This window comes from Macrobrachium rosenbergii, chromosome 51, assembly GCF_040412425.1.
Source record: "Macrobrachium rosenbergii isolate ZJJX-2024 chromosome 51, ASM4041242v1, whole genome shotgun sequence".
Taxonomy (NCBI): Eukaryota; Metazoa; Arthropoda; class Malacostraca; order Decapoda; family Palaemonidae; genus Macrobrachium; species Macrobrachium rosenbergii.
Window position 1 is genome coordinate 54,822,334 of NC_089791.1, and position 14,068 is coordinate 54,836,401.

The 14,068-nt window shown below is 33.9% G+C and overlaps 1 protein-coding gene across 2 annotated transcripts in view; it reads right to left on the bottom strand.

The window, feature by feature from the left end:
- Nucleotides 1–11,549: 11,549 nt before the first annotated feature.
- Ube4A (Ubiquitination factor E4A) overlaps nucleotides 11,550–14,068 on the bottom strand; it is a 93,636-nt gene continuing 91,117 nt past the window's right edge. For both annotated transcript variants that reach the window (XM_067095563.1, XM_067095564.1), the window contains one exon: nucleotides 11,550–13,110. In XM_067095563.1, coding sequence (XP_066951664.1) covers nucleotides 12,928–13,110 — 183 coding nt within the window. In that variant the 3' untranslated portion in view covers nucleotides 11,550–12,927. The remainder of the gene's footprint in view (nucleotides 13,111–14,068) is intronic.

Below are 14,068 nucleotides of genomic sequence, written 5' to 3' on the forward strand. Positions count from 1 at the left end.
TGAGATTAACACAGGTACAATAGTAATACAATGCATATTTAATCTGATCTGTGAGAGGAAATATTTTTTGAATGGAACAAATCCTCACAAAATTCTCCTTGGATGTTCATCCATTATAATGTCAAGTTCATTTACAGAATATCAATGTCTTGCCAGTAATCTTTTCATCTTTTAAATTGTGCAAATAACAAAAAGAAGCAAATCAAGCATGTTTATTGCTAAGACAAGAAAATTCTCATATGGGTGTTTATTGCTGGTACAAGGACACCTGTCCTTTTACAATCTCTGAATTCTTCACATACTACAAATTGAAGTTGTCCACCAAAATAGATATGAAATTCAGGTTTGTAACTATTGATATCATAGATAATTAATCTTGCAGAGTAAATGACTGTAGTTAGTCAAATTTTAAAACCTTTTACTTGTGTTGCAGTGCCATCCAACTGAGTATTTTTCTACTATAAGCTCTGTAACAACAGTGACCACCACCAGGATATTTTTTTTATAGTAGTTTGAATGAAAGATGAATTAAATTCAAGGAGGATGTCAAATCCATAAAATCTACTGGTGTTCTACTTTCAGAATTGGACATTATTAGTAGTTTATTAGGAATTGTTGCACCATTTCTCTTGTCAATAGCAGACTCTGGAGCTGAAGCTATTGCATTCAGATTTGTTGATACTTCTAACAAGACCAGAGCCTAGGGTAAATCTTAAAACAGATCAATAGTAAACACTTCTTACAAGAAGACCACTTGATTTAGCCAGGGCTAAGGGACCTTTCCATGTAAAAAGTCATGGATACAATAGATGTGCACAAGTTTCAGCAGGCCCCTCTTCAGCTGCATTGGTTTTCTTGCAGTTTTGAAGGCAAGGGAGGCTGAATAGTCCATGGTAACTACCAATCTCAACAGGTCTTGCCTGGGCATGTGTGCCAAAGGTTGAAGTGCATGTAGGTAAAGGACCTAAAAAAGTTTGATTAAAAAACACCTTGGCCCTCCCCAAACTTCTCTCTTCTTGAATTAGCTGTTGGAATTTCAGAACCCTAAATTTTCCCAACTTAAAAAGTATGATTCTATGAAAACAACTTAATGGACTGCAGCACTTTCTGAGACCCAATTACTTGAGCAGGAAAAAATAAAGATGATGATTACCTTATATTCTGGAATGGCAGTTGTACATTTAGAGAGAGCAGGTTGCCTTTGCAGTCAGAACTGCTTCATTTCATACAGATGCCAGTGACTTTATCATTAAGTATCAATACTACTTGGGGTTTTGTGAATTGATTGTCTAAACACCAACACTTGGTTCCCACTGTAATGTAAAAAGCATTACAGTATGTGGGAATATCTTAACTGTCATAAGGGGCTTCAGTGCATGGGTTGGTGCTAGCATTGTACTTTAGAAAGCACTGGAAAATGTATTAAAATTACAGAATATGAGATTTGTTAACACATTTTCTGGTAAACTAAAAAGATCTAGTCACTGGCATCAGAATGATCTTTTGAACTGCAGAAGAGATTTAAATGCATCATTTATACATGCCAGTCTGTTCATGGGGACACTGATCATAGCTCAATTTTCTGCAGGGTACATTTTGCATTAAAGAAGATTCATACAGTAAGGTCCAGTAAACATATGGATATATCAGATGCATAAACTCCCATAAAAGGCAGGAATTTGAAAACAAGCATAAACTCCTTTGGAAATTGAAGGTAACCTGTCATTCAGTATATTTGCAGATAAGTCAAGAGAGACTGAGAGCAAAATCTTAGAATCCAAGGCTTTAAAATCAGTTTGTGACTGAGGATAGCCCTTAAAAGAAGGAAGAAAATCAGTTTTGTGACTAAGAATTTTATGGATGCTAAATTTGTGCTGCCTTACAACAAGACAGGAAGAAAAAATCATTATCAATACAATTACAGTATTACTTAGTACAGTAATCCCTCGATTATCTGGATATATATTATCCAGACATAATATATATCCAGGGACCCAAATATATATATATATATATATATATATATGTATATATATATAGATATAGATCTATATATATCTCTCTATATATATATACTGTATATCTATCTATATCTCTACCTATAGATAGAGATATAGATATATATACTTTTCTATATATATATATCTCTATATCTATATACCTATGTACCTCTACAGGTATCTATATCTATATATGTAATAGTTATATTGATAATTAAGATAGTGGCACTGGTCTTATCAGCTACACATAATTGTTCATCTGACTCTTTCTGAGTGAAAGTGGAAAATAGTATTGTAAAGGAAACGACTCAATAATATAATAAACTTTGTATTAAAAAGATGAAAGAAATTTGTGATGAACAGTGAATATTCTCATGACAAAGTCTAGACCTAGGGCAAAACTGATACTGTATTCTGTTGTAGCAATTTTTTTCGAGAGATCTCGTGTTTGACAACATTGATTCTCACAGTTACTAAATCTAAAGGAATGTAAGGACAATGTCAATTCTTTGTGAGTTACGCACATCCACCCTTGTGACATGTCCAGAGGATATGTTACGTATTTGGTGTTGTCACTTATTTTGTAAATACTGAGATAATTACTATTTTTTTTGTAATCATGTTCCAATGACTAATGTATCATCTTTTAATATAAACCATGGTGTCAACTAGTCCTTTGTGACAGTTGTGAAAAACCACAATTGGTTATCTGCGTGCGTGGAGTTTGTGTGAAATTTGAGTGTGAGAATGGAAACGTGGGAGAGTCATGGGGAGACTGCCTGAGAGAATAGGCATTTCATACTATGTTTTTGTAGTAAAAGCCAGAAATGTAGAAGACCTGTCTCATTTCAAAAACCACCTATGACATAATTACTGTACAAAGTTCACAAGAAACACTGTTCTCTAATGGTTGGCAAAGCTACATGGTCCAAGGAAACGTTGGGAAAACTGCTTACTCTGATAAACTGACTGAGAAAGGGTTTGGGGGTGTGGGAGGCCCAGAAAAGTTTCCTAGGTTGGGGGTTAGAAGGCTGATCACCATGGGAGAGGAGCAGTGGTAAGGTTGTTTGCAAACATATTCCTTCAGAGAAAGGGTTGTTTTGAAAGGTGGGTGGCCAGGGAAGGTGTTTTCCCAGCTGGGAGGGGTTTGGATTGAATTGTGGGATGGGTGGAGAGGGGTAGGCAGGCATTTGATTTCATTATAGCTTTTTTTTTTTTTACCTTTATTCTTTTTCCAACATTTTATTAAAAGATATTACAGTAATGTACTATACTTTGTAATGAAGTACATCAAGCACAATACAAAAAAAGAGAGTGAGAATTGGTACCATATATTTTCAAGCCTACAACACGCTCCTGCCCTTTTTTTAATTTTTATTATGCACTATTCTTTTGTTATTGTATTTTATTTTTGTGTTTTGTCAATTTTCAATGCATAAAAGATGAAAAACAATAACATTTTAAAAACCAAACGTGACAAACACCATCAACATCCCCTAGTCTGTGCTTGCATAAAACATACTGTACACACCTTGTAAAGTCCCCGCTCAACATGTTCTCTATAGTGAACATCCCGTTTTCTGCAGTGCCTTTACATCGACCTAGGGTCGACCAGAATATATGTTTATCACCATAATTGTAAATTGTATATTTATTGTCTTTCTAAATAATCATGCTTTATGTACAAGTAACGAATTATTTGTTATGTCGGGCATTATTGATCACTATGTTTTCTGTATGAACCTGTCCTGTTTTTGTAAAGAATTAGTTTGACCTCAGGTCACCTGTAAATCTTTGTACCCGCAGTCTCTGCAAAGTACGCAGACATCCGCATCCCGCTTTATAAGTGGCTCACTTCATCAATAAACTAGCAGTACTTGTCTTCCTGCTCATTATTTCACACCTCTCTCACAACCTCTTCCCTTTGGTTGAGGGAAGGGAAGAAGCATTATAAGTAGCTCAATGTGTTGCCAACATCTATGACAAAATTCATGATGAAATTTCACTATAAATGTTTTCAATTATTTTATACAGTGAATGTGAAAATTATACTCGAGATGAATATCAACAGTGTACTGTAACAATATGTGTGATAATCATATTAAGTTTAACTTGTAATGAAGTAGAGAACGAGTGATACCATGCTAAGGAACACCTACACACAGTACATACAACTTATAATACACAAAGTGAGAGAGGTGGGGGGAGAGAGTGAGCTTTTGTGATTTTAACTGGCTAAAAAGCATGAGGTCACTTAGCACGTTACAAAATGTCACTTATTTATTGCTTTTTATTGGCCAATACAGATATGTCATCAGTTTAATAGTATATGATAGGTGGTGTGAGGGTGGGGTGGACAAGCACGTGTTTTTTGTAAGCTTTCTCGCTGCTGGCAGAAATGTATGTCATGAATTTTTGCTGTTCAGTGGTTAATAGGTATGTGCATCATAAACATACCTTCTCCAACTGGCTACACCTGGAAAGTATCAATGCACTCGGTAACAATGAGTATTTTCCCTCTTTGTACAGTTGTGATTGTCAGTCAGTTGTCTGAACTGTTTTTGACTAGTTACCTAATGCAATGATGTACCCAGAGCACATGGCTTTCATTACAGTGCCTGCAGCATTGCATGTCCTGCTAGTGTTGGTATGGTGCTTTGCATCTTTTGTATAGCTCCATCTCACCCTATAGGGCAAAGAAAGTGTTGAGCCTTCAGAAGAAACTAGAAATTGTCGGAAAAATAGAGGCAGGATGGTCTATGTCACATATCATGGATGAGTATGGCACAGTACTGATCAACCTTGCATGATATCAAAACTGGAGGAGGGGGAGGGGACATGTAAACTTCTCACAAGTTTTTCAAAAGTCCAGCCATCATAAGCACCAAGGGCAGCACAAACAGGTAAGTGACAGAGAAAAATTATTTTTACATTTGTAAGTTTGATTTTTTTTTGTTTGGGGAAAATAAAATTTTTTTTTTTCTGTACATACAATGTATTTTAAAGACTGCTTAGACAAAATAAAAAGAAAAGTTTGTTTTTTTTGTACAATGTATTTTTAAATACTTTGGGTAAAATAAAAGGTTTTTAGTAAGATTATCATAAAATGGATTTGGGCAAAATAAAAAACATAATATATGCAGCAAGTTGTGCACAAGAGAAAAAAGGAGTTCACCTTTTTTTTAAGTATTTATATAGTATTTTTTTACAGATATAATTAAATAAATTAGCTAAATTGCCATTAGCATAAAGTTTTCAGTTTAAAGTGTGATGGTGGTTGTTTATAAGCATACAGACTGTTTACGCTTATGCGACATTGACAAGGAAGGGGGAGTAAGGGTACAGAGTTGCCACTGACCACCCATAGAGTTTTTTTACTTGCCCTTATCTGGCAAGGCCTTAGCTCTACTAATCCAGATATTCAAGAGATTACTGTAGTTTATCAATCCCTGATTTCATTTAAATAATAGTTAAATGTTAATAATTAACTTTGGACTTTTTAAAATCGTATACAGTAATTGGGTTGATTAAAAATGAAGACTGATAAAATTTCTCTGATTTGTTTCCAAGACTTGACATTCATTGTCAATCATATTCTGGACATTTACACAAAAAAGGTTTAACTGTTAGTGTTGTTATGCATTATGTACATGTAACTACTGGATTATACAGGATATTCATCAAATATGTATGGATCAAATGAGAGTGACCAATTCTAAGTTTTGTCAAAATTACTTGTGTGTTGTTACTTTTGATATGAGAATTTAATATTCAAACTCTGGGCTTGATCTGTTTCAATTTGCTACTATCAGAGTCCATATTCCTTATACTCTGCACATATTAATGGGTATTTTCCCGGCTTACAGATGGGAATAATTACTATATGGCATTACACAATTCTTCAGGGAAGAAATTTGCACCACAAATCAGTATAAAATTGTAAAATGTATGACTGAGTTAATGGTGCAGATATTTAATAATTTCAAAGCAAATTTTTATCTTCCAAGAGAAGATTTGTTACAGTCTGAAAGGGCATAATTTTATTCTTCAAAAATCTTCATTGTTAGTTTGTGCTTTTTGACATATACCAGTAGTACACATTATTCTATGGAAATTTTTGCTTTTAAGACAAATACATAAAAAATTTCTAGGTTATTCTCGCTGTACTTTATGAAAGCTTTTAAAAAGTTACGTAGAAGAGAATGCTTTTAAAAAGTTCCGTAGAAGAGAATGCTCTTTGATATTTAAGAAACTGCTGAACAAAGTTCATATACATGAAGAAAGTGGACTTGCAGCAGCCTTGTTTAACCTGTTTATTTGTTAATTGGAGATCGTGATTACAGAGTCTGGTTTCAATTTAGAATGAATGGGGAATTTTTTAAAGGTATCAGGCCACATCAAAAATCATTGCCTTGACTAAAAAGTATTTCCTTTTTACTCATAACGTTGCCTTGTTGCATGATACCCTATCATTGCAAAGGCTGCTTAACTAATTATCATGGGCACACAAAAACTTTGGCCTCCCTTTTAGTTCTACAAAAACTCTTTTTATACAGCAAGAAGGAAATCCTTATTGCTATTCCACCCTGTATTTGAACATTCATTTGGATGAGATATCTACCTGAATTGGTAAGGCAACACAAATTTTAGGCCTATCAAAAAAGTTTGGTTCAGACAGATTTCTCACAATAAGATAAACAAAAAGGGCCACAGGCTACACTGGTCACCTCAAACACCTTGCTGCCCTTAAGGATATATCACTAAGATTTTTCTTTTAAGATAAGATTTTAAATCACTGCAGCCCCACCCAGGTCCCTCCAAATAAACTTGACTCAACCGTACAAGACATTAATTTATTACATGTAGCATTGTTGTTTCAATGAAAGAACATATTTTAACATTTTTCTTTACCTATATTCCTATATTAAAATTTGTACACCTTTTATGGCCAAATTCTGGCCATTTGCTCCATGATTTAAACAAACTTTAATCTACATTACATAAAGATGCTTTCCTGCAAGTTTATTCATTTCTGACCCACTGATTTTAAAAGCAAAGATTTTTAAATGACTCTACCCTATTTTCACTGTTTCTCAACTATTGCCACTGGAAGGGAGCTAGGCCCCCTTTTCAACAACCTTCATCTTTATCCAAGAAGGTTTTGTACCAAATTTGGTACTTTGAGCTTGGGTGATGTGTTGAAATTTTTCGCCCAATAGTTCTAGAGTGGAAGCTGTTTAAATGATCCCACAATATTTATACTATTTCTTAATCACCTCCCTTTTACGCAAACATGAACTTCCTTACCCAAGATTTGTTTTTAGACAAATGTAGTTCAAGTTGATTACGTGGTTCTGGAGAAGCTGAAAATATGAAGACAGTTGACAAAGAAACTTTCATCAGAAACATGCACCTGAGTTCTCAAGAGTTATTTTGTGTTTTGTATACATGGTATTTTATGATGAGAGATGGCCCACTTGTGCACTGGCTCAAAAGACCTAATGGCTTTCTTTGCTACTGCTTGAAAACTGGGATATACTACCACAGTGAGAAATGTCACGGTAAGAAATTCTGACTTCATTTATACCTATGTAAGTAGGAAAAAAACTCCTTTGAATTGGCCATCAGAAAAGAATTGAATTTCAAAGAAAATATTCCATAGAGATATACAAAGGAAAGACGAAAGTTGAAAGCCTATTTTATGTTACAATAAACTGTGAAGTGAAGCAAGATCTATAGTATTGTGCAAAACGAATGACTGCAACAAAAATGTCTAGGATCAGTCTCTGGAGGCAATGCAAAGGTAAGTGGAGGAGAGGTTTCTTAGACAGCATAACTTGATTTTTTCATCTGGTAAAATATCACTTCATGTTCTGCCAGCATAATGTAAAATTTGAGGTGTGTACTTGGTGACCTATACTCTGATAACCTTGTTCCTAAATATTTTGTTTACAGAATAACCTTGTAACTTTCTTATCTTACCATATGACATATAAAACTGATTGGTACAGTTACAAGTTACACGTGAGAATTCTAGCATTTGGTAGATTGAGAAACAAGTCCACTCATGAACAGTATAGTAATGTTCAATATAGCCATCATTAACCCTTAAACGCCGAGCCTCTATTTACAAAAACATCTCCCGTATGCCGGCAGCGTTCGGTGAGTTAGCGCCCGACGGAAAAAGTTTTTTCAAAAAATCACAGCACGCTTAAGTTTTTAAGATTAAGGATTCATTTTTGGCTCTTTTTTGTCATTGCCTGAAGTTTAGTATGCAACCATCAGAAATGAAAAAATATCATCATATATAAATATTGGAATATATGACAGCGAAAAAAACTCTTATATAATTGCATACAAATCATGCTATAAGCACAACGGTTAAAGCTAATGAGTTAATTTTTTTTTAGTTGTATTGTACACTAAATTGCGATGATTTTGGTATATAACAAATTGTAAAACGATCAAAGCAACACAGAGAAAAAATATTATCACAAAATAATGCATGAATTCATAACGCTGGACATAAAAATTTTTTTTTCAAAATTCACCATAAATCGAAATATTGTGCTAGAGACTTTCCGTTTGTTGGAAAATGAAGCTAATTGATTGAATATTACTAGACTGTTAAGTTTTTAGCTTAAAATTGCAGTTTTTCGACCATTTCGGTCGAGTTAAAGTTGACCGAAGTCAAATTTTTTCTATTTATCGTGATTTATATGAAAATATTTCAAAACTGATAAAAGCTACAACCATGAGTTATTTTCTGTTGTATTTTACATGAAATTGCGCACATTTCATATATAAAGCTTATGTAACGACTAATGTAAACGATGCAAACATTACGACAACATGACGAAAAGAATTTCTGAGATGTTCGGCCGAGTTACGGCAGCAGGCGAAGCGTGAAATTTTTTTTTTCAGAAATTCACCATAAATCGAAATATTGTACTAGAGACTTCCAGTTTGTTGCAAAATGAAGGTACATGATTGAATATTACCAGAATGTAAGAGTTTTAGCTTATAATTGTGTTTTTTACCATTTGGGTCGAGTTAAAGTTGACGAGAAGCTTGAAATTTTGGCAGTTATCGTGATTTATATGAAAATATTTCAAAACTGATAAAAGCTTACAACCATGAGTTATTTTCTGTTGTATTCTACATGAAATTGCGCATTTCCATATATAAAACTTTATGTAACGACTAATATAAAATAGTGCAAACATTACGACAACGTGACGAAAAGAATTTCTGACGCTGACGAAGGAAAAGTTTTTTCAAAAATTCACCATAAATAGAAATATTGTGCTAGAGACTTCCAATTGGTTGCAAAATGAAGGTAAATGATTGAATATTACTAGAATGTAAGAGTTTTAGCTTACAATTGCGTTTTTGACCATTTCGGTAGAGTCAAAGTTGACCAAGGTTGAAATTTTGCAGTTATCGTGATTTATATGAAAATTTTTAAAACTGATAAAAGCTACAACCATGAGTTATTTTCTGTTGTATTGTACATGAAATTGTGCACATTTTTCATATATAAAACTTTATGTAATGGCTAATATAGAACAGTGCAAAAATTACGACAAAATGACGAAAGAATTTCTGAAATTTTCGGCCGAAGTTATCATGTCGGGGCGTAAGAAAAAGTTTTTCAAAAATTCACCATAAATTGAAATATTGTGCTAGAGACTTCCAATTTGTTGCAAAATGAAGGTACATGATTGAATATTACTAGAATGTAAGAGCTTTGGCTTACAATGCGTTTTCGACCATTTTGGTCGAGTCCCAAAGTTGACCAAAGGTTGAAATTTTTGTAGTCGACGTGATTTACGTCCACTTGGCACCCAACAGACAATTTTAGTCGATGTATGATACGTCCAGTAGGCGTTTAAGGGTTAATTTGCATTACAGTTAAGGGAGTGGACTTCTTTCTCAATCTACCAAATGCTAGAATTCTCAAGTATAACTTGTAACTGTACCAATCAGTTTTATGTGTCATATGGTAAGATAAGAAAGTTCCAAGGTTATTCTGTAAACAAAATATAATAGGAATAAGGTTGTCAGAGTATAGGTCACCAAGTACACACCTCAAATTTTACATTATGCTGGCAGAACATGAAGTGATATTTTACCAGATGAAAAAAGTGTCTTGGGTTTTGGAACAAAATTTTATTTCACATCCCTTAGAGATATATATTAAGTAATTTTTTCTATTTTCATTAGTATTATGACAATAACAAATCTGACTTTGGGTGTCTAAATCCTCAACTAGGGGAGTTGCATCAGCTTGTATCAGTAACCACAATTTTAGTTTGCATAGGTTGTAACTGTGAAATGGTTGATTATACTTATGAAAGATAAAGTTGGTATTTGGAGAAAAGGGGTGCTAACAGAACTTTTTGTATGTTATATTATTTTCTGGTATATAGTGATAGGATTTCTTAATGCCCCGTCCTCAGGGATTAATGATTTTCCATATGGTGGGATATGTATATGTTGTACAAATATATAGCTAGGGCTCTCTCATAATGGGAACCATATTTCTCCTAGGCAGGCCTGTGCCTCAAGGCTGTTTACATTCCAGTGAATTGTACAGATGGTCTGGTTTTTAAGTTTTCTGAGAAGTTCCCATTAGAGAAGTTTTATTTGTGGATTTGACTGGTTTCTCTGATGGTAAATTACTTTGCAGCTTACAGTTCTTAATGTGGATTGTGTGCATAACATACTTTATGACTTGTGGGTTCCTATTTTTTTTTAAGTTACCCCAACTTAAATCTTAATTTTTTTTTTTTTTTTGCCTTTTTTTTGTATTATTTTGATGTTTCACTTCTAACTTGTTGCTGTTCACTCAGACAAGACACAAACAATACATTTTATATTCTGACAAACATGTGGTGATCATAAACACCTGTTATATTACAGTACTGTCATCAGTGATTTACACCTGTCATTATTATAAGCCTTAAATCTGCCTTTCACTACATTTCTGAGTCTTGTCATATATATTATTGTAATTCAAGAACTAGGTAGATCATTTAAAACATTTGTTATTTCGAGGGACTACTGTCCATGAACACTATCCCTTGCAAAATTCTTTGTTTCTAAGACCATTACCAGAGTCAAGGTGAGATTTTGTATCCATGACACATAATAGAAAAATAAAGTTTTTTCTTCATTAGACTAACATAAGGAGGGGTGCCTTGTATCCTAAAAATGTCATAATATTTTGGTACAAAATGAGCACAGTGTAGTGTCATTTATTTATAGCTTAAGCATTAATGAATTACCTGTTAATAAATACTTCTCCATCTTCACTACTAAAAAAATATCCCTGACCTACTGTATAGTCTATGAGGAAAATAAACATTTATAAATGAATTACCTATATAGTATATATAATAGACAAGATAGCCTGATCATGCATTTTCTCATTGTATACTTGTCTTAGCACGTATTTTTTAACTTCATTTTATACTTGTCTAAGCTTATTTTGTCAAGGTAATCAAGGAAAACTTTTTTTTACTGTACATAACTTGGTAAATAAAATTCTTCTTATTCATTTTAGTTTGTTTTCTCTCATGTGAAGAAAATTTTTATTTCGGTATCATAATCATACACAAATGTTTTAAAATCGGCTTTTCCTTTTACGAAATTAGACATGAGATCTTGCCATTCTTCTGTCTAGTGCTCTTTCAGCCTGAACTCCAGGTTTAGGTCTTTATCTATACCCTTTCTCAGGAGCTTTCTTATAAGTCTTAGCCCTGCTGCTTCGTATCTTCTGCTTTCATTATTAACATTTCCTCATCCGTTCCCATCGCACATCCAACCCATCTCAATCATTATGCCCCCAGATCTTTTTTTCCAGCTTCTTGGTACATCTTTCCACCAATTCGACTTATTTAATATATGATTTCCTTACCATGCTCTAGCCATGAATCTTATATTCTGTGATCAAACATTTTCAAAATTGCCTACATTTTCCTAGTTAGTGCCCATGCTTCTACTGCATAGAGTAATACAGGACTATGTAACCATCATAGGTATTAGCTTTCTCTACTACTGGGACATTTTTGTTTACCAACTGTCTAGCAATTGCTGTGTTTCAGCTACTCTTGCTGCTCTCTCAACTTCTTCACAGTCCAGTGTGACCCAAAGGTAACAGAAATGCTCTGCTTCTTATAAGACCTGTCCATCTATCGCAAAAGGTTCGTCTCCTTCATTTGCTATTTGTAATGCATTTCACATTGATAATCTCTTACTCCATGTACAATTCATTTTAGTATATGTAGCAGTTTAATTATATGTTTGATAACTTCTGTAGCTTCTTAATATTTATTTAATCCTCAGTACCCAGCCTACTGTCCTTTCTTTTGTGGTGGTAGTATTTCTGGAAACCCGTCACTCGTACATTGTCAAAAATAAATTCCACTCCCACCCTCACCAAGTGATCTCACATCAAGAAGAAAGACAGTAAGAAAGACAGTAAGTGGGCTGCACCCTCCTTAAAGAAATATCGAAGTTTTGAATAATTTTTTTTACATGATTAGTTTCTTCACCTATTCATTACTATATTACATTTTTCACTATGCCCATTAATGGTGCATGAATGAATCACTGAAATAAGAGTTGTTTGCTATTAGTTACTACAAGATTAGGCTGTAACAACTTTTCCTGCTTTTGCAAGTATTGCATCAATTTACACTGTCAGACCCCAAAAAATGCACATAAACTATTTGCCAAGTAAAAAAAATGACTGGTATTACTGAAGACAGTATTTCAGTTCAAGACATGTTTTATCTATGTAGTGTAGCTTACAATACTGCATTTTCAATCAATTTTATTTTTTTGCAATATTTTTATGAATATTTTATTACTTAAATATTCAACCTAAGTTGAATTTTTTTAAATACACCAGTACTTACACTCAGGTTTCTAAAACCTTCATCTCTTCTCTTCTTTTCTTTCTCTGTTCCTCAAGCCATGCACTGATTTTTTGTTTAAGCTCGGTGTTGGGTATAATTTCTTCCATTGTTAATGGCTGTCTGTTAAATGGATCAGACTGATCTGACAGTAGATGTCTTGCAATTGTCTGTCTATCACAAGTAAGCTGAAAAAGAAAGCTTAAAATCAAAATCAACACACATGCTTGCAATAAAAAAAATTACAGCATAATACTAGGAACAAAAATTATGGTATAATGTACCTGTAGAAGTGAACATATAAGATTACAAATAGGTATATAAAAAGACTTTAAATTGGACATGGGTTGAATTAAAAAAATAATTAAAACAAATTCTTGTGTACTCAAAATAAAAACTGGGAATTCATTCCCATAACTAGTTTTTGCTAACTCAGCCTCAGATATTTACAGTACTTATAAAATATTTTCCAAGCACAGCACTGCAACTCTAGATATGGATGAACCACCAAAATGACAATTTTTTTAAATTTTTATTTTTCCTAACATACAAACCTGAGGTCTTTACATATGGAATTTACTTTCAGCAAAAGGAACCGGCTGTTCAACTTAAAACAAGGTGGTTATTGGTAGTTGGCCACCGAAGGTAGGGGAGGAGCTCATCCAGTCAGTATGCACACACTTTACCTTTTGGCCTATGTAGCAGAATGAGGGGTGGCTAGATGTGGGCTATTTATGTAAAGACCTCAGGTTTTGTATGTTAGAAAAAATACAAATTACTTTAAAAATCTGTCATTTGTTCCTACATGTATCCAAACCCTTGGTCTTTACATATGGGAGACTTACTTCTAGGGAGGATTCTAAGCAAATCTCTGAACTGACTGGTAGTTCGCCTCACCTGGGGCCCCTCTTCCTGATAAAGTAAGAGCAAAGGAAGGAGACCCATGCCTGTGATCTGTTGAACATGTGTGATGTTCAACTGCCAGACTTTTGGGCCTTTCGAGTTAATGGAATGTAGCATCATTGATTTGAAAAAAGACTTGGATGAACCCATAATGTCAGGGACAGTACAGCTGAAGATAACCAACAGGTTTGTTCATTGTCAGTCCCTCTCTCCCCTTGCTAGAGATAAGGTAGGACTTGCATC